Source organism: Lutjanus erythropterus, chromosome 24 (genome assembly GCF_056507025.1).
Source record: "Lutjanus erythropterus isolate fLutEry1 chromosome 24, fLutEry1.hap2, whole genome shotgun sequence".
Lineage (NCBI taxonomy): Eukaryota > Metazoa > Chordata > Actinopteri > Lutjaniformes > Lutjanidae > Lutjanus > Lutjanus erythropterus.
This window is the reverse complement of record NC_139340.1, coordinates 3,048,683-3,070,270: the sequence shown is the minus strand read 5'-3', so window position 1 is coordinate 3,070,270 and position 21,588 is coordinate 3,048,683. Positions and strand designations below refer to the sequence as shown.

Genomic DNA, 21,588 nt, shown 5'->3' with positions numbered 1-21,588 from the left:
GTGGATGAAGAACTTCATACCGCTCAGCTTAATAAGACTTCATCATCATGATAAAGGGCATTTAGAATAGAACGAGATATCTAATGCGATCCAGAGTCTCACACATACCCCATCTAAGGCTTTATTCTGAAGGTGAAATGCAGGAAACAAAGAACATCTTACTTGTTACGAGCTGCAGACTCTGCAGAGCTGCGTGACTTGGACTGAGAGGCTGCATTCCGATCACTCAGCATGTCCAGAGGTTAGATGGACCTTCAGAGACAGACAGACCTAAACCTATAGACACAAACAGAGGACAGAACAAGACTGAGTCACATAACTCAAAAACAAGTAAGATATTTCAGCTGAATAAAAGTCTGTAGTTAATATTTGTCAGGATAAAATCTTCAAACAAAATCATTCACTAACTCACTGGCATCACTCAGTCTCAGTTCTGTCAACCTGTAATCTTTTGTTCAGATAATTCACTTTTCTTTTCTACTTAAATCTTTGAGTTTTAGAAACCCAAAACATGTAAAAAGAAAAAAAAAAGGATTAAATATACTTATCATTTTTGAGGCAACAACTGTCTCTAGATTTTTGCCTTTTGAATCCAACTCTTAAGTTTTGAAATAAACTTTTAAAAAGTTTTGTTGACCTATAAACTTTTGTTGAGATAATTTACTTTCCTCTTTAGATGAACTTGAATCTTTGAGTTTTAAAAACTCAAAACTTTGTAAAAAGAAAAAAGGTGAGAAAAATCATAATTTTGAGGCATACAAACTCAAAACACTGTAAAATAAATAAATAAATTTGAGAAAACATGCTACATTTCATACATACATACATACATACATACATACATCTCAAGTTTTAAATTAAACTAAAAAAAAGAAAAAAATTTCAAACTATAATCTGTTAAAACAACATGAACAGAAATAAAAGTAATAGCTGACTTGTAAACAAAATCAGACAGAAATCCTCATAAAATTAATTGAAACAAGACTACAACACTGAGCTGTGATGATTCATTACACAACATCATGCACTTGTTGCTCAATATAATCCAGCCAGCTTGTTGTGCTCCCATCATGCTTTTCTCCTCATGCTGGTGCTGACATGATATGTGTGGCCAAATGTTTAAAAGAGGACTGTAAAAGATGCACAAAACTTTTACGATTCTAGCACAAAAAGTCAGATGTAGTTCTTGTGTGAGCTGCTGTTTTATTTGAATGAGGCTCTGTTCACACTGTCGCTGAAAGACAAATGACATTAAAAAAAAAACAAAGGCAGATGTGGTGTTTTTATGACTGTTATCTGGAAGTTTCCATCCAATCAAAGGGAAAGTTTGGATTATTGTATGAAGTATTTATGGATAATTACTGTATTAGATGTCAGATTAGGTCTTTTAGTCACTTAAAAAAGGTCCACCAAAAAAATCTATATTACTTTAAGTGTACACTATATTCAGGATATTTTCATTTCTTCTTCACACAGGAAACAGCCAAATATCACTCTCTCCAAACCAACCAAACTCCATAGGTGAAATCAGCAATTTTACCTCACAGTACATGGAAGTTGCTGGTCTACTACTGCCTCAGTCGGATAGTTTGTTCATGTTACTGTGTGATTTTGAAGAATGTGAACTATCCTTTTATAACACAGAAGTCACACAATAACTTGAACAAACTATCAGATTGAGGCAGTGGTAGACCAGAAACTCCTGTGTTCTGCATGGTAAAATTACTAATTTTTCCTATGGAGTTTGGTTGGTTTGGAGAGAGCAATATTTGGCTCATAATAAAGGTGGTTCCCCATCAGAAAATGCTGCCTGACAACAAAGTAAAGCAATTAAACTATTCTAAATATAGTGTACACTTAAACTGATATTGATTTGTTTTAGGTGGATATTTTTTAAGTGGCAAAAAATAGTTTCCTACAACCCTACATCAAATAATTTGAACAAGAATTCAAATATCTGATTTGAGTAGAAGCAGTTCTTGGAGCATGAAATCCTGCATAACTTGTGACCAGAACTTTAAGTCAAATTAAACAGAAGTCATGCTGTTATCTTGGTCCGTCCAACATGCCACCCTGTCTTCCATCTCTCCTCATATCTTTGTCTCCAGGGTGTCCAACAACACATCAAAGCACGCAGTCGTAAACTTTAAGGCAGACCATCGTAAAATGAACCGTTGTGGGTCCTCACAGAGGACAAGAATACCAGGCATTTCTGTGCCAAAACAAAGTCTGCCACAACCCCTGTAACTCCAGGAGACACATGTTGCACAGTTGCTAAAAAAACAAAAAGAAAAAAAAATCAAACAGTGTAGGTTTAACGTGCTGGAAGACGTGTTTAAACAGCACCAAGCCTTCGAGATGCTCCCCAAGGTACTTAAAGTGCCTTTAACCCCGCTGACCCTCAGTGGTTCATCAATAAAAGGTCATGTTGTGCAGCCAAACATTGTTCAAACCCTCTGAACTTTAATCTAAAGCCCAGACGAGATCCCAAATATCTGCCAATATTTTTATCATTTCTAACAAATTGGCATCTGAGTTTTGATAGTGATCTGAATTAGAATTAAATCTCTTGAGAATCAGCAGATGTGATCCTAATCCTGCAAAACTGGGATATGGATTTGGTAATCCGATGCTACCCAGAATCCAGATCAAATGTTATTTTGGGGGGTATTTCAAATCTCTAATGTGGAAATTAGGATCGGTTTGATGGTAAAACTCAGGATTATCCTGATCCCACTGGTAAAGTGGTTTCAGTATGGATTCAAGGTGGATGTTGAGACATGCTGGGCTTGTGGGATATATTCAGGTTTGGGGAGTAACGGATTACATGCAACGGCGTTATGTAATTAGGATACAAAAAAAGGTAACTGCAATCCGTTACAGTACAGAAAAAAAATGTAATCAGATTACCGGTATATTTGATAAAAACAGGGATTATTTAGCAGGATTACAGTTTCAAATCAAATGGGACATACTACAATGCAGCAGGCACATGCACAGTACGCATGCATTGCGACACTTTATGACACAACACCATAACAAATCAACACATGAAACAACCACCCGCGTAGCCGGGTAACACTGAGCAGATGACACATTATACTCTCGTCTTCGTAATCCAAAAGTAACTAAAAGTAATCAGGTACATTGCATTAATATTGTGAAACAACCCTGGATATATATTATCATTCTTCTATTAATTTCTTGCATATTACAGTAACACACCATCATCATACCAAAACAATAATCATTCTAATTTAACCAATAAACTAATATTTTCATTTGACTCTTCACTAAGCCTCACCTGTCACTGATTTAAAGTTGAGATATAGGATCATTGACATCCAAAATGTACCAAACTTTATGGTAATACATCAAATATTTGTTGAGATATTTCAGTGTGGACAGTGACAGTAGAGGAAAGGACATGAAGTGTCTAAACTGATTTAAAGTGTTCCTGCCAATGATATTTTGTGTGCACAAGTGAAAAGTTTGGACTCATGGTGGCGTAAAAGACTGTGTTAAAAAGATCTGATGCTTGTTGAGATATTTTAGTCTGGACCAAAGGAGCCAACCAGCCAAGAGCACAGAGAAAAATCAAATGCTGGACAGGAATCGGTGCCTGTGGATCATTTACACCAGGGTTTTTCCTCACTGCTGTTGACAAGTGCTTGCTCATGGTGGGATTGTTGAGTCTAGACCTGCTCGATATTAAAAGTGCCCTGAGATAACTGGAGCTATATAAATTAAATTGACTTGACTCAACAACCGTATTTGAAGACCTGTACTTAGCTCTTCCTTGTCATTTTCTTCCCTTTGTCATCTATCAGAGATTTGCTTAGTTATTTCCTCTTGTGGAGGATTTTGTCTGAGAGTTTTTTTGTCTCTCAATGGTACAAATGCTGCTTTTTCACCTTGTTAAGAGGGAAGCTTGGAACAAAACACATATTTTGTGATTTTGGCAAAACAGAAAAGTTTGCCCAAACCCTTTCCTATCACTACAGGTCTTTAAAAAGTCATGTTCTCTAAACTCTGCTCTTAAATGCAGACAATCAGGCATGTTTCATGTTATCTATTAGTGATAATGAGTCCTTATATTGTTTTCAGATCCCATCCAGACCCATAACCCCTCTCTGTTTTCATGGTGAGTGACAAGCCCTCTGGGTAAAAGACTCATAACCTCAGTTGTGTTAACACCACGCTCTCCTAAATTAATCTTATTTCCTGATAAACTGGAGAGATTTTGCACATCTGGACTGCAGAAGGTCTCCCTCCCAGTGGGATCTCCTCCCCCCCGGGGGGACGCTTCATTAGCTCACTCCCTCCCCTCCGGTTCTGTAAACTCATTAAGCCGCCAATTGGAGCCGTTTAGCTGGCAGCCGGAGCCTGCCAATTGTCCTCCTGCTTGTTTGGACAACCTGTGACCTCGAGTCTTGTCAGCGGAGCTTCCCGACGAGGTGTGCGCTTAGACAGGCTGCGATGTAAACAAGAGCGTTTGCTTTCAACGTGCTGTCAACATGGGGACCAGCCTGTAAGACCATTTTTAGGGTTTGGGATCACTGGCAGTAACTTCGCCCTGTCCATTCAAGGCTTTGACAGTCTCAAGACATCCTAAATACCCTGAATGTTTGTTTTCCCTTTACTCAGCCGCCACAATCAAACTCAAACTGGGGAAAGGGAACAGGTTTTGTCTACTGGAAAGAACAGGCTGTTCTTTTTGTTTGGGTTTGTTAAGAAAGGCTTGTGTTGACGACTTTGAGCCATTACACTTCACAGATGTAAAGCTTCTGAGAGTGTGCTAGTGTGGAAAACTATACACATGTAGTTTTAGCCTCCAGCTGCTGTCAGACAGGCTTTTCTGATGGGAAATCACCAGTATACAAGCCAAAAATTCCACTCTCGCCTAACCAACCAAACTCCATAGGCAAAATCAGAAATTTTACCTCACAGTGCACAGGAAGTGCTCATCTACTGCTGCAGTGATCGGACAGGTTGTTTGCATTTTTGTGTAACTTCAATGCTTTAAAAGGACAGTTCAGACTCTAAGAAGTCACACAATAAGACAAACAAACTAACAGATTGAGGCAGCGATAGACCAGAAACTCCTGTGCTCTGCAAGGTAAAATAATTAATTTCGTCTATGGAGTTTGGCTGATTCAGAGACAGCAGTATTTGACTTATGTAATGGCAGTTTCCCATCAGAAAAGGCTGTCTGACAGCGAAGTAAAGTGGTGAAAATATTCCAAATATAGCATACACTTAAAATGGCACCTGTCACATCTGAAAGGTACATAGAGGATTTGGACCAACATATGCTGCCATCCAGACATCTTACTCAGATATCAGTAAGACAATGCCAAGAACTCATATAACCCCACATTAAATAATCTGAACTATTCCTAGACTGAACAATAATTCAAATACAGCCTGTTCTTTTTGTTTGGGTTTGTTCAGAAAGGCCTCCATCGATGACTTCGACCCACTTCACTTCACAGATGTAAAGCTTTTGAGAGTGTGCTAGTGTGGAAAACTACATGTTCTGCTCAAATAATTCCCCCGGTTGTTTCAGCCTCCAGCTGCAGGCGGTGTTCACAGGCCTGTCATGCGCCATTGGCTTTAGCGTCCTTTCCCGGGGCGAGTTTAGAGAGGCGAGAGGCTCACAGGAATGTCTGTTATTCTTAGCAATTTAGATAACCTCTGGGGGTGAAATGATCCTTCCTGCTCACCTCCTCGACGCCTGCTGACACTTTAAAGGGCAAATCGTTCACGTCGTTTCGTCACCTTTTCTGTGCTACCATTTCTTTGTCGTTTGCTTTGATGATTAAGCTGAAGTGAGGTGATAATTTGTAACATCCATGGTTTCTTTTGGTCTCTACTCTATCTGTATGGCAGTTCTCAGACATCACAGCGACATTGTGATGTCTTCTTCTCTTTCTGTGTCCTTTCAGCTACAAGCGTCATCGCTGCTAACACTAAATACGGAGCATTTCTTCTGTTGATGTGTTAAAAAAAATGCATCTTGATACCTACAGCAGGTGTTAAGCAAATATGCGTTCCTCCTAATGTACAAATCTGTGCATCAAAATAAGATTGGTCCTTATTCACAGTGCACCTGTCAGAAGACACAGGCCCTGCCTCTCTTTCCTCCACATGCAAGGACAGGGATTCAATGACATAACATCTTGTAACATTTTGTCCAGCTCTCTGTTGAATATTAATCTTCAACTTTGGACTGCAGTCGCAACATCCAGAAAATCTTTTTGCACTGGCTGCTGTTGCAGGCTGCATGTGCAGCAGGATAATAGCTCCCTAAAAGTGAAGCCAAATCATCTCAATTGCACCCTGGAGGCTGACTGTTAGTTTAGGAAGTGCTTAACTTGATAAGCAGCTGCATTTTCTGATTGGAACACGCATTTTAATTATCAATATTGCAGTTAATTTGGTTGTTGGAAGCCGAAATCATGATCAACATTGATATTCGATTAATTTTGCAACCCTAATGTGGTTGCTAACAATAAAAATGTAAAGCTGTTACCTTTTCTTTTGTGGGGATTTGGCCATTTTAATGCAAGGACTCACTTTCCCACATGCAGATGTTCCACCAAACACAATTTTTTCAGGGGAACTGTTGCTGAATCCAAGACAATTGTGAGTGATTTAAAGAAATACAAACAAGTCCAAGCATTTCCTCTTTCCATACCGGAATGATAATGGGTTTCTTCAGCTTTGGTGCAGCACTAAAATAGAGATATATGTGTCTAAGCAAGACTAGAACTTAAATAACACTTTGGTTTAAATCATTATGGTCAAAAGTCAATTTAAATCTAGTTAAACAGACCTACCTAAGTTTGCTGAAACACTTTGCTTAGAAGCGTGTCACAATCTTCATCAACAGATGGAGTTCATATCAAGCTACAGTTTATGATATCTCCCACCTGGTCTGACCAAGATTGTTTTGTCAAACTATTATCCCCGAGGACAAGAAGAAACTTTCACTCTCAAGTTTAAATGAAGTCTTTGACCTTAAGTCTAGTGACAGAGAGAAAACTTCTCAGTCAGTCCAAGGACACTCAGACTTCTGCGTGCTGATTCCCACCACAGCCGGTGCTGCTTTTGTTTCGTCTATCTTTGTCGTGTCTGTCCTCTCAGACCAGTCCTACACACTCTGTCAAAGACAAAGACCCGACTAAACCCACACATCTGATCATGGCCTGAGATTCTTCAGCTTTCATTTCCTCTTCATTAAATTGACACATCTGGAACTCAAAAAGACAAAGAGGATATCTTGCAAAACAGTTAGATTTGAGCGTCCAAAAAGTTATCCAAAGGTGGAAAACAGCAGGGCTACAATAACATTTAGTGTCTGTTTCTCAGGCTGGAAGGTTCCTTTTTTTCTGATCTTTTTTTTCTATCTTGAACACAGAATAACATCTGCTATATTTCCTCTGTCTGGATAAGAGTTTGACGCCATCTTTGTTCTCCTGATTTCAGCTCCAGAGTGTTACACAGGAGGCCACCGGGTTTTGCGTAACCCCTATCGCAGCGTCGACTTCGACTCCACAGAGATCCAGAACACGGCCATCCAGGACCTGATCTGCGACCACTCGCTGTCGCCGGGCTGGTACAGATTCAAGATCAACAACAAACCGGCGGAGATGCCGACCACCTGTGTTGAGGTCAGACATGGGGATACTTAGTTACTGTACTTAAGTAGATTTTTCAGGTATCTGTACATTACTGGATCTGTACTTTTATTTTTCTGACAACTTTTACTTTTAACACAAGTATCTGTACTTTCTACTCCTTCCATTTCAAAACAGGCTTGTTACTATTGTTTTAATGCATTTGAGAGGAATTATTGATTATTTTTATTTTGCATCATTGTGTGCAGACTTCCTGACATCAAGACAGATTTCAACCTACATTGTGATCAGACAGTAACACAGAAAAGACGATTCCTTGGTAGATCCATCTTATGACAGACATAACAAGATGAAAATGGCGTAAAGGATACAGCAAGACAAAAATGATGGGAAAAAAAACATTAGACAAAACAAGCATGACAAGACAAAAATTATGGAAAAAACAAGAAGAAAATATAAAAGCAACACAGCCAAATAATTGTACTAAGACAAAAACACACATCACGACAAAAATGTTGTAGAAGATATAACAACGAAAATTATGGACATAAGACAAAAACAACATAACAAGACAAGACTACGTAAAAGTAACAACATGAAAACAACGTGAAAGATGTAATAAGACAAAAACTATGTAAATGAAGCAACACGGCAAAACAATTGTAACATGACAAAACCAACATAAAAGATGAAAATGACATAAAATGAAAGACAAAACGATGCAACAAGACGAACAAGTTAGGGACAAGTCAGAGAGACTCGACCGCGGACAAGAGATGTTCAGTTCGTTTTGCACAGAAACAGCTGATAAAAATTCAGAGGGCGACTTTTTAATTTTATACTTGGAGTACATTTCAGAGCCTGAACTTTTACACTTTAACTGCAGTAAAGACGTTAAATCAGTACTTATACTTTTACCAGAGTCTTTTTTTACACAAGTATCTGTACTTCTACTTGAGTAAAGAATGTGTGGACTTTTGACACCTCTGGTTGAGAAAGTTCTTCCAAAAAAATGGTTGTGTTTTCATTATTACAGCCTGACGACTTGATTGCAGATCTTTAATCAAAAACCAGTGCAAACATCTAGCATGAAGAAGACTGGTTTAATAAGCACCGTCAGTTCAGGTGGAGGGTGTAATAACCCCCTCGCTGCAGGTAATGACTGTTTTTGTCCACGCCCCCCTCCCTCCCTGCAGATGAATCGCTGTGGTACGCAGGCTCCGGTGTGGCTGTCCCTGAAGGACGCCTCGCTGCCACGGCCTGGCGAGGTCCGCCAGCTCTCCGCCTGTGCCACATGGCAGTTCTTCCACGGCAGCGCCAAGGACTGCTGCCTCTTCCGCATCCCCGTCATGGTGCGGAACTGCGGCGAGTTCATGCTGTACCACCTGCAGCCCACGCAGGGGTGCATGGGATACTGCGCTAAAGGTGAACATGAGGTTTTCCTGCAAATTGTTTTGCAAATTGTTCCTGTTCTGGGTGTTAATGAGAATTAACATGAGAAATCTCATGTTTCAGTTGCTCCAGATTTGGGATCCAGACTGTGTCCAGCAGGTGAGGTCGAAGTCAACGGCCGATGCAAAGGTGAGATGTTCTGAGAACTTTCTGCTTAAAACACAGGACTATAACTGCTGTTGATCTTTGTTTAATTGCACAAAATATTACTTTTTATTTGTCCTTATTTTGAAAAAGAGACTATTCCTACTAAGCTGCATAGCTAAGTGAAGTGAAGTGATTTTCCACTAATATTCTCCTTTACATGCAGCTGTACACTCCTTGAAATAAGGGTTCCAAAATGGTTCTTGCTGAAGGGTTGGGGTTCTACCCAGAACCATTTGGTCCTAAAGAACCCTTTATTGAAAAAAAAAGGTTTGTCAAGGGTTCTTTGTAAGACATGAGTGTTTAACAGTCCTCAACCTCACATAGTCAGATGTAGATATATTTGGAATCCCCTCAATCAATTAAATTTCCTTGTGGTCTTGTGTTCTTGCCTCATCTGTAGAATATAATTTGGTTGTCATTTTTGTCTTGTTCTATCTTTTTACATTGTTTCCAACTCGTGTCTTTTTACAATGTTTATGTCTTGTTATGACTTTATATATTGTTTTCATCTTGTCACACCTTTTACGTTGTTTTCGTCCATGGCTTGTTTTAGGTCACTGTGTAGCTCTGCTTTACTTCTCTGTCTGTATTTTCAGCTGCTGTCCCGTCTCTGCCGTCCCGACCTGTGATCACCCCAGAGCTCATTGGCCAAAGTGTCCACCTGAGGTGCTCCTTCGTCCCACCGCCGTGGAGCCAGCCACTGGGCTTCCAGGTGGTTTGGGCCAGACACATCGCCCACAGCATGAAGGCCGAGATCAGGCAGGAATCCACGCTGAAGCCCTTCTCTCTGGTGGAGATGGATGGCGTTCACTTCAGGCTTGGAGAAACGGTAATTCCTGCCAGACTGCGCCGAACATTTTCATAGAGCACATGTGGAGGGCTTGACCCCTTGAGCGGGCAACGTAAGCCATGGATCATGCTGACCTCTCTTTGCCCGGGTTCAGTCCAACAAAGCAAAGGCAGAGAGGCAATGTGTGTCATATCCCGTTAAGAGAAGGCAAAAGGAGGGTGGGGAAGTTAAATCAGTTGCAGGCTGGAATAGCCATGCTCCACATGCTTCCCATTTAAACCTCCCCATTCAAATCTTCACAGGGAATTCTGGGGACCTTATTTCTACACTTTTCTTCACCGTCATCTTCGTTTTGTTATGTCTTTTATTCTGTTTTTGTCTTGATATGTCTTTTTATGTTGTTTTCATCTTGTTACATCTTTTAACATCATTTTCGTCTCATCTTTTTATGTTGTTTTTATCTTGTCATGCCATCTTTGTCTTGTTACACCTTTAACACTGTTTTTGTCAAATTATGTTGTTTTCACCTTGTTCCATCTTCCTACATTGTTTTTGTCTCTTTGTCTTTTTACATTGTTTTTGTCTTGTTACACCTTTTACATCCTTACGTCTTTTACGCAGTTTTTATTTTGTTACATCTGTTGTTCATGATATACACTGATGGATACATCAATGAATCACTTTTCTATGTCTTATTTTTCCATCCATTTAGGTTGAAACTATTCTTGACATTGGAAAGGCAGAGCACAATGATGCAAAATTTTAAAAATCAGTAATTCCCCTCAAATGCATTAAAACAGAACGAAAGAGCCTGTTCTGAAAGTGGATTAGAAAGTACAGATATTTGTGTTCAAATGTAGGGACAAAGTTGTCAGAAAAAGAAAGTACAGGTAACCTAAAATCTCTACTTAAGTGCAGTAACCAGGTAATTGTACTTAGTTACTTCCCACCTCTGTGAAACTAATTCTGATGAGCATAAAACAAGAAGTCTGAACAAATCACAGAACTTTGACTTGAATGCAAAACGACAGCAAACAGACGCAGAAGGCTTTTTTGGCAAAGTTTCCTCAGTTATTGGAGACTTTTAGTTGCTTCTTATTAAGTTTTTATGGCTGGAGTGAACTCGAAACTTGGTTTGAGTAATAATTGTTATAATTACACTTATTTTTCCGCCACATTGACAGTCTGCTGCTTACCCTTATTTCAAAACAAGAGAACCCAGAGGCTGCTGACGGCTCTCATTTCCTGGAGAAATTACTTGCTGCCAGGAAACATTAAGTAATTAGATTTTTTAACATGATAGTATGTGATGTCACTCAACTATTTAGCCCCGTGCAGCTGTGGACCATTGTGCTGCCATGTTTGGACACCAGGGTTGTATTAGTTGTGTCTGGAACGTGTTGCACAGGGCCGTCTTTAACACGTGTTGACGCAGCAGCTGAGTCGGGTCAAAGGTCATGTTCACTTCTTTTAACCAAGAGGACTGAGTTAAATGTTAGAGCTGTGGATCAGAGGAGCGCTGTACTGTGAGCTACACGGGGAAATGTTTTGATGAATCACAAATACTGCGTCAGTCGTACATTGTTAGTCTTTCTCAAGCTCTCACTTCGAAATGTAAAAAAACAGGTCGTGTTAGATTCTTTAAAACTTAACAATAATTGCGTTCCACAAATACTTAAAATCCTGTTCTGTTCCAATGCAAAAGCAGAAATTAAGGAAAAACAGCATTTACAAGTTGTTTTTTCAGTTGCTGTGTTGATTTGGAGGTAGGTAGAGGTACACTTTGCTCAAGGAGTCTGGTGGCAGTACTTGACTGCAACAGACTCCTTGAGCATAACAGTGGTTTTCCATCAAAAAGCACATCTGCTGGCAAGGTAAAGTGGTGGAAATATTCTTTATAGAGTGGAAGGTCCAAACAGGATTTATGCTGCCGTCCCTGCTTATTTCTGCAAGATGATACACAGACGCATTGTGCACACGTTCCAACAGAGTGGCTTCATAGTAAAAGAGTTCAGGCTCAAATACTCTGAACTATCCCTTTAGTGTTAGCATTTGCTTGAAGAGCAGTTTAGAGTTCAGAAACACACCCAGTGCTGATCTATGTAGGGCAGGTTTGTTTTTTTAAGGAATCAACCCCTGATAGAGGGATACAAACTCTATTATACCTTTATCTTTCACTTCTCTTCTACATGTGTAATTTTGTGGATTAAGATAAGCATCAAGCGCTGTTTTCCTTTCAGTTCTCCTGCAGCGTGTCGACTTTCAGAGCTAACTTCAGCCACAGCAGATCTCCCCCAAAAGAAAGCGAGAGTTTCTACGCTGGACTGAAGGTAAACATTCCTGTGTTGTGTTTTAATTCCAATCTACACCAAGAAAAAATGTATTTGCAAGTTATTGTGCTATTCTGTTATAGAACAATTAATAAAAAACCTGCCTCTTTTTTACCTTCTTCTTCCTCTTCAGTTTTCTCCAGACTCGCTCCACATTGCGGAGAACAGTAAGGAGCACGAGGTGACCGTCCACAGCACGGTGCCCATCCCCTGCTACAGCCCTGAACACGGCCACCAGTGTGGAGTCCCTCTGGCACTGAGCGTCCAAGATCCAGGTCAGACCTGCAGGGAAACAAGAGATAGTGTCTGTGTCATTATCCTTACATATCTTTAATGAAGCTTACAATTTGCATGGAATGCAAGTTAACCATCTTGTCAAGCTGTTTGGAGACAGAATGTCCTAATTTGGAAGTGAGTTGGATGAGCCTGTAGAAATCACCACATATAACCAAACATACCATTCTTTAAGTCCTAATATCCACTTCATTGGAGATTTATTCTCAAATTTGTGACCAAAACACAAATTAGAGGAAATGAAATAAACTAAAACTTGTATTAATGCAAAAAAAAATTGTTTTTATTTACAATGGTCTCTTTACAAAATCTTTTTATTTTGTAGTGAATTGTCCTTTAAAGGTCTCCAGCTGGTGATGAAGAGGCTGTTTCATGTAGAAAACTTTTCATGAGCTCGTCTTGTGTTCTTCTTCTGTGCTCTGACTTGTCTTGTACATCATCACATCAAAGGCGGCTCAGGAAGACATTATTACAGTTCTGCAGGCAGCTGTGCGTCGTCTGTTAACACTGACCTGCCGCTGTGTTGACGTCCACAGACAGTCTTGGACACGAGGCCTCGAATGTGGCGCTGTCCGCCTGCCAGGTGGAGCTCCAGCCTAATGCCTGCAGCGACGGCAGCTGCGGCCGGGCGGCTTTTTTTGTCACCGCTGTCACAGATTTCACTCGAGATGGAAACCGACCGAGTCTGATTGGTGTTTTACCTGGAAACAGTTCACCACGACTCTGGAGGAACTACGTCCCAACATCCCTGAAGGTGAGTTCAACTGAAACTCTGGTCTAGAACCACTTGGAACCCTTTCAGAGTGTTCTACCTAGAACCTGACAAAAAGGGTTATACCCAGGACCATCTGTGAAAGGTTTCACCCAGAAACTCTTACGAGAAGTTCTACAGAGAACCCTTTTGTGGTGTCATGGTTTCACCCAGAACCCTCTCTAGGGGTTCTATCAAGAGATTTTTTATATTCCACTGAACAGGGGGTTCTACTGACAACCCCCTGTTCATTGGAATAGGGGGTTCTACTGAGAGCATTTTCATATTGCAAAGGTTTGATGGGGAACACATCCATGGGGTTCTACTGAGAGCCCTTTTATATTATGGTACAAAGAACCCTTGATGAAAGAGTTCCTTAAGGATCTCAACAATCCTTGAAGATATCTGTCTTCCAAAAAGGATTCTTTGGATGAAAAGGGTTGTTAATGGAACCCTTAATCTTACAAGAACAAAAAAATACACGAGGAACCCTCGCTTCAAAAAAGGTTCTTCACAAGTAAATGGTTCTAAGTGGAACCTCAACCCTTTTTCAAACGTTATATCTGAGAGTGTACCCAATCTCACTCTTCATGACCAGGGTTTTTATCTAGAACCCACCAAGGGGGTTCTAGGGATCTTCTGTGAGTTTTTATTGGTCATTAAGGGATAATTGAACAGGTTTTATTGCACCACAGTGAGGATCAATGAGTATTCAATGAGATTTCCATCATCCTTGAGGGGCTTCCAGGGGTCTTTGATTGGTATCCTGGAGACCTTGGGAAGGTTGCAGAGAAAACTGGAATCTGAGGCAAGTTGTGAGTTGCATGGTACTTACATGCTTAGTGTCCCTTGCAGAGCTTCTTATCCCCTTTTTGAGAAAATGAAGATGCTTCAGGGCTGGCAGAGCAGCGTCAATAAGTTTTTCAGGGTCAGTGTTTAAAGTGTCAGGGGTCCTTTTGGATGTTGCAAAAGTAATCTGGTGCCATGGATTCTTGATATTAATGTCCTGTTTTTTGCAGACTGTACTGCACATGGTCTTTACAGGGGCTCCCTGAGGGGTAACTGACTTCTTAAGAGGGCACCAGATTCCAAAATTAAATTAAGAATAAAGTAACAGCAGTGTGATATAATCATCTAAGTATTACTTTCATAAGAGAGTATTACAATGACGACTTTGATTGCAGGCTTCACTGTCATTCTGTTTACATATACACACAGTTATAGAGTGCTTTATAAGACTGGTGGGGAGTCTGGGGGTTAAGAGCTAAAAGTGTGCCTGTTTGATGGTTTGACATGATGTTTAAAGAGCTGCTCTATGTGATCATTAGTCGCGTCCTCACAAGCTATTACGTTACGTAAGACATGATGTCAGCCCTCCAGACTTTGTGTCTCTGAGGGGCTGGTTGCAGAGGAGTTTTCCCATCTGTGTTTAGTGACAACATCAAAGCCCAAGGTCAGAAGGTCACCGGGTGCTGCCCCCCTAATCTTTGTTCTACTAACCTCTGCCCCCAGGTCACGGTCCAGGACATCCCTACTTCCATCTGCTACTCTCTGACTGACCCACATGTCATTACCCTGGATGGCAGGTAATTTACCTCCTAATCGCTTGTCAGCCAATCTTAATTTGAGTTTCAGTTTGGCATGGTTACACATTTGGATCTCCTTCTGCCAATCTTTGCACAGACGTTACGAAAACCACCAGACTGGCACCTTTGTCCTCTACCGGAGCCTCATCAGGGACTTTGAGGTCCACTCTCGCCAGTGGGACTGCGGCAGCCGACACTACTCCGTTGCATGCAACTGTGGCGTTGCAGCGCGAGAGGGGAACGAGATCGCCATCTTTGACATGTGCAACGGCCAGCCGCAGGAATCCAGGCCACAGCTAACCCTGAAAAACATCGGTGACAGGGAAGGCAGTCGAGTCAGGGTCCTGGAGTCCCACCAGGGGAAGAAGGTCACCGTAGGTATCCGAACATTTTGACACTGGTACAGATTTGTTTGTAAAATTATCATTTGCTACTTTAAAGCTTGAATCATACCCTATCAGCTGCATGAGGAATCATAACTTTGATCAAGAACGCACAGCTTTTTCAGGCTCTAAATTTTTGCTGCATGAGAGGATCGTGTTAACTAGCTGCTGGATGTGCCTCTCCTCTTGTAGTTGATCTTTCCCTCCGGGGCCTTTGTTAGGGCCGATGTTGGTGACTGGGGGATGAGCCTGTCTGTCCGCGCGCCCAGCGTTGACTACAGCAACACACAAGGCCTCTGCGGCACCTTCGACCGCAATGGCAATAATGACTTCCACGGCTCTGATGGTGGATTCTTTGGCCCTGATGACCTCCAACGCTTCATAGAGGTCTGGAGGTCAGTCAGCAACAGCAATTTAGACAAAAAATTTAAATTTATGTTTGTTTTACAACCCCATTTCCAAAAATCCAAGAATGTTGTGTAAATAAACACAGAATGCAATGATTTGCAACTAATTTTTAACTTGTGTTCAACTGAATACAGTACAAACACAGGATATTTTAATGTTCAAACTGATGTTCCAACAGTTTAAGAATGTTTCTCAATACAAAAGTGTTGTTAACTTCAAAAGCCAGCATCTGTTATGGCGATGGCGGTGTGTTCCTATGGCATCATGGGTAACTGTCACAACAGCAAGGGTTCATAGTAAAAGAGTTCAGGCACTAGGCTGGTCTGCCTGCAGGTCAGACCTGTCAAAAAGTTTTTTGCAAATCATTGCATTCTCTTTTTATTTTCTTAACTTTTTTGGAATTAGGGTTGCACTTTAATTCATTGGGCTAAATGAGTATATTCTTTAAAGTTGTTTCTTTTGTGTGTGTGCTAGGATAGCTCCTGGTGAGAGTTTATTTGACAAGACACCTCCTGGGACGACGGAGGAGGTCAGGAGGCCTTTCTGTCAGTGCCAAAAAGGATACAGCACTTCTCATCACGCTGGCAGAGGGATGAGGAACTTGTACAGTCCTTCCGCTCACTCCAACTGCATCACATACGACAATGTGGATTACACATCTGTGTTCCCCTCTATGGACACAACAGTGGAATACATCAAGAGTCCAGAAAGAGAGGAAAGCATCATGGATATGTCTGCCTTCAACAGTCATCCTCTGGAGAGGAGGCACATTCGGTCTGACAGCAAGAACAGTGACAGTGATCTTGAACTGGACGGTGCATTCAGGGAGGATCTTCTGCTTTCTGTTGACAGGCCGAAGAGACAGGCATTATTTGAATTCCAGCCTGTCTTTACTGCTCAGAGCCTCAGCCAGGCTGATCTTGAGAACCTTGCTTACTTCTTCCCTGAGGATCATTTGGCAGAACCCCGTCCGGAGGTGCAGCCCCAGTGGCCCACACCAAGTGGCCTGACCTCTGCCAAAGCCCTGGAAGTGTGCCAGATAGCTTTGGCCAACTCCACTGTTGGTGCAGTGTGCCGGGGGCTGCTGGGACGGCGCCTGGATGAGGCGGTGGATCTCTGCATTCTGGACCTGCAGCTCAAAGATGACCTGGGCTGGGAGGAGGCGATGCTGCCATACCTGGAGAACGAATGTGAGAGGAGGCTGTTGGAAAACCGAACCCAGAGAGCTTTGGAGGTGGGTGGTCCACAAGGAGAGTCCAGAGAGGTGGTGACAGCCCTGCGCTGTCCCAACTTTTGCAACGGAAATGGAGAGTGCACAGAGTGGGGCTGCCAGTGTTATCCCAGCCACAGCTTCTACGACTGCAGCCTGGCCATCAGTGAGTATCCAGAGACAGTTGTTCCGACCCTTAATGAGTTTAGCAGGTAAATTGTTTCATATATATATATAAATATATATATATATATATATATGTTTTTGCTGTGCTCAAACTTAACTACCTCACCACTTACTGTAAAATCATCATTAGAATACAGTATGTTTTCCTTAAGTGGCCTTTAGACGAGGTGGAAATCAGATTAAAGCTCTACATCGATCACTGTTGCTAGGTTGCACCAGTAAGAATGTTTTTTAACCCAAATTAAATCATGGTTTAACTTTTATTAATATTCCATGAAACTTTTAAACAAGCTTAAAATTAAGAAAGATTAAATTTAAACCTCTCTTTAAGCCTCAGTTTAGTTTTTACTCTCAACTAAGATTAAATTTAATGCTAGCTGCCTTTTTGAGATGTGCAAAATAATTCTCTGCTGAGCAGGCTAACTAGGCTAACCAACTAGCTAGCAAACAATGTAACTTTTTAGCTAGCTAGTAAAAAAATAATATGTCCTCCAATAGGCCAGCCAATAGAGTTGACAGATTTGGAGAATGGCGGGCTATGTGACATCCGAGCCTTCAACTGTCGCGACATTCGAGTCTTCGGCCTCGGCTTCATCGACTCTCCTGACCTCAGCTGCCACGCCACCAGACTCAAGGTGAGGAAACATAAGGTCTGACAGCCTTCAAGATGAAGGTAATTTTTTCCAAAATATGTCCTCCGAATTGTGTTGATCTGCCTCCACAGTACATGAACGGAGTTTGGGTTCAAGGGGAGAAACAGCGAACAAAAGCTACCTTCCTCAGCTCCAAGGCTTTAGACTGTGCTGTACCATCTCTGAGCAACACGGCTGTCAACACAGAAGACTTCATGATGGACGACAAACCGTACGCACGCTGGGAAATCAAGGTAACGTCTCTGATTTTAATCTGCTTTTAAATAGTCTGGTATTGCTGTTAGAAGTGTTTTTCAGTGTCAGTTCCACTTTTTCCTGTCCGAGGTAACCAATGATGGCTCCCAGTACAGCCAAGCCAAGGTGCTGACAATCTACGATGGCGTTTGCCAGGTCTGTGAGGCATCGCGCTCAGGACTCTGTAAGTTAAAGGTAACTCACATACAAAAGTGAACAGTGTTTTCTATTTATCAAGTTGTTCATCTCCTCCATACTAATGACTCAAACCTGACCCAACAAAATAATCCATAAGAGTGTTTGTCTGATCTGGTTCAGGTAGACTGCTCACAAGTTTTTTGCAGGACCAAGTCAAGTCTCAAATTTTTGAACTCAAGTGCAAGTCAAGCCTCAAGTCCAAGTCAGGTCTTAGAGTTGCAGAGTAAGGAAAAAATGCAGCTCTCCATATGTTGACATGCCTGTTAACATATGGAGAGCTGCATTTTTGGGGGGAAAAGTGTGCAACCAGATCACCTGTTATCAATCACAAAGCACTCAGTACAGAGTGAGTCATAGAAAAATCCCACAAATAAAAGTTAATGAAAGAGCAGGAGAAGAACAAGGAGCTGCCATTATTCTTCTGTGCAAAGATGTACAGATTTAAATATTTTACAGTCATGACAAAGCAGCAGGCTATGCGCGCAAGAAACACAAATACTCACTAAATTTTGCAAAATATTTGGCAAACACTAATCTAATCAATCAAGCAAGCAAGCAACAGCTGATGCTGAATTTAACATGTTTGCTAACTGTAGGCGCTAATGTTAACTTTCACATTAACTTAAAGTGACTCTCCTGCACAGGTACGTTGTCAGGTGCATGATAAATTTTGATGTGGTCAATCCAGCAACAATATAATATGTTTTTTTTTTCTTTTTTAACTAGCTATCAAATGTGATATTCTAGTAACTTTTTAAGTAGCTAGCAAACAATATAGTGTCTTAAAATTTTAGTGAGCTAGCAAACAATGTAATGTCAATTCAACCTAAAGTGATTGTCAGACACTTTGTATGACCTGTCAACACCCCAACTTCATGCTTTTTTAGGGAGGACAGTCATCATTCACATGACTGCTGCAGGTCACTTGTTAAGAAAACTCAGACTTTCTAGCTTTTGGTTTTTTGAGGGGATTGAGGAGACAGATGTGATTCAGTGGGTGTTTAGGGGAAAAGTGTGGTGGAGCATTTTATACACTCTGTTAGTGCTGCAGAATCTCTAAACAACTTGTAGCTGGTGAATCAATAAACCAGAGACAACATGCAGCAGCTGGTTATTTAAAAACCCAGCATTAATTTTGAAAAAAGCATGCAGAAGGGCGCCATGCTGTTATTGGAACTGCTTTTCAAGGGAATGGAGACAGGACACTGTGTACCTGTTTGCCAGAGACAAATGGAACTGAATTAACTTGAGCGGACAAACCCCAAAACGAAAACAAGCAGCTTGAGGAAATATGCTTTATCAGGTTGTAAAGCTGCCTCAGCGTGTCGACATTTTAAAACAACGCTGTAAATATGAGTACACAAACAAACCTTTTCCTCTTTTGCTCTGTGTCTGATTGCCAGGAAAGGACGTGTAACATCGACGGGATGTGTTTCACAGAAGGAGACTCCAATCCCAGCAGCCCTTGCCTCCTCTGTGACCCGAACACCTCCAAATTCACCTGGTCTGTGAATCAAGGTACAAACAACTTATTTTATATTTCATCCTATGAGCATTTATAACACAAACCATCATTGAAAGTACCATAAATAATCTGCCTGATGTTTTTATATTAAAAGTACAAATCTGCTTTACACTAGATGGCCAAAAATCAAGGACTTCAACAGCCAGGTCTTTGCATGAAAAGGGTGCAAACTGCTGGGCTGCAGCACCAAGTCAAACCAAGCAACACACTTGCATGAAAAAGGAGCAAAAGAATCGCAGAACATATGGACAGAGGGAACAAGAAGGGGCATCTCGATTCGATTGTACCCTCTTCCACTAAAGACAGAAGCCAGATGTTTGTCGGGTTTTTGTCTGGTGTAAAAGGGGCTTTAGAGTGTACGGCTCTGAAAACAGCTACAGTAGCTTGGAAAATAGTGACATTTGATTCAGTTACAGTTTATCAGAGTGTTTCATAATGTGAAATGCTAATAGATGTTAATTCTGACGGACTATCAGTTAACCGTTTCAGTCAAGCATACAGGCTGTATTGTGAGTAGCTCTGGTTGTGTCTGTGTTTTTCTTGCGGATTCATTTCTAAAACAAACAGCCGGTGGCCGTGTTGATACAGCGGATTGTGCGCTGTAGTTTGCCTGGCCTGTTGGTGCTCCTCTCAGGGAGCAGCTCGCTGCCAGAATGAGAATGACACTGATAAACTGCACTAAAGTTTTGTGCTGTTTTGTGGGGTCATTGGTATCTTAGGGTCAAAGGCAATTACTGACCTTTGCCTAATGGTAAGTCCACCCTTGACTCCTGACCAAGTAAAATATAAAATATGGATTTACTGCTGCACATAAGGCTGGCTTCAAATTCCCCAAATAAGTTCTGATTCGAGTCTCTTGAAACGAAAGGCCAAAAAACAGTTGAATTTGTGTTTTTAAAGACATCTTGCAAAAGGGAGGGAGATCAGCCATATGCAAATGCTATTTGGGCGACCTTGGCATGGAAAAATCTGGGAATTGCAACTGTTTGGGGAGGGCCCTTTGCTTCAACATGACAATGCCCCAGTGCACAAAGCCGGGTCCAAATAGAAATGGTTTTCCCAGTTCGGTGTGGAAGAAACTGCACAGAAGCCTGACCTCAACCCCATCAACACCTTTGGGTTTGCATTCAAAAATCCCCAAACTGACAGCGAAATTGGAGGTCCTTTTGATATTTAGCAGGAAAAACAGTATTTATCTTACCTACAGTGGCAGTGATCGTTGTCAGTTACTGTGGTAGCCGTCCAACTGTGGTCCTGTTTGTCACCACGAGCAGATCAAAGGAGCGGATGCTTAAGTTTCTCAGCAAGCCCTGACCTGTCGCTTAAGCACTCTGAGAGAAAAAGGAGGGGGTAAATCACATGGTTGATTACCACTGCTGCACAGAATGACAATCATCCTTACTTACACTCAACAAACCACAAGTCACTTGTAATACTGAGGCTGTAAAAGCTGCAATAAATGACCAACTTGACACGTCACTTTGCCTCAAATTCAGGCCATTTTTTTCTTGAACGAAGTTGATTTATGCTGGATGAAAGTGGAATAATCTCACCAAATTGCCAGACTTTTCGCTTATTTCTAGACAGTTAGGTTAGGAATTCAGTAATAGTAATAATCCTCTTAATCAGCAAGTGTTCTTCACATACGACCATCATGCTGAGCAGGTGTTTCCTGGGATTATCATCATGTTCTTCCTGTTAAACATCTGGGGGGAAAGCGTGATCTCAGTAGTGGACGTTACATGATCCAGTTGAAATGGCCGTTGAGAGCTTCACTTGGAAGGAAAATGCTGAAACA

The 21,588-nt window shown here is 41.3% G+C and overlaps 1 protein-coding gene and 1 long non-coding RNA gene across 2 annotated transcripts in view; one reads left to right on the top strand and one right to left on the bottom strand.

Moving 5' to 3' along the window:
- Positions 1-21,588, top strand: part of LOC146304519 (von Willebrand factor D and EGF domain-containing protein) — a 37,203-nt gene that overhangs the window by 341 nt on the left and 15,274 nt on the right. The window contains exons 2-16 of the mRNA XM_084713850.1: positions 7,492-7,676; positions 8,840-9,068; positions 9,159-9,224; positions 9,839-10,071; positions 12,273-12,362; positions 12,496-12,637; positions 13,193-13,410; positions 14,920-14,993; positions 15,091-15,367; positions 15,569-15,771; positions 16,259-17,160; positions 17,679-17,815; positions 17,905-18,066; positions 18,158-18,262; positions 19,669-19,783. Of these exons, the coding sequence (XP_084569976.1) occupies positions 7,492-7,676; positions 8,840-9,068; positions 9,159-9,224; positions 9,839-10,071; positions 12,273-12,362; positions 12,496-12,637; positions 13,193-13,410; positions 14,920-14,993; positions 15,091-15,367; positions 15,569-15,771; positions 16,259-17,160; positions 17,679-17,815; positions 17,905-18,066; positions 18,158-18,262; positions 19,669-19,783 (3,138 nt within the window). The remainder of the gene's footprint in view (positions 1-7,491; positions 7,677-8,839; positions 9,069-9,158; positions 9,225-9,838; positions 10,072-12,272; positions 12,363-12,495; positions 12,638-13,192; positions 13,411-14,919; positions 14,994-15,090; positions 15,368-15,568; positions 15,772-16,258; positions 17,161-17,678; positions 17,816-17,904; positions 18,067-18,157; positions 18,263-19,668; positions 19,784-21,588) is intronic.
- Positions 164-21,423, bottom strand: LOC146304520 (uncharacterized). The gene is made up of 4 exons (XR_014769301.1): positions 20,992-21,423; positions 19,636-19,771; positions 12,478-12,644; positions 164-276 (listed from the first exon to the last, which is right to left on the bottom strand). It is a non-coding gene; the product is annotated as an uncharacterized LOC146304520 (long non-coding RNA).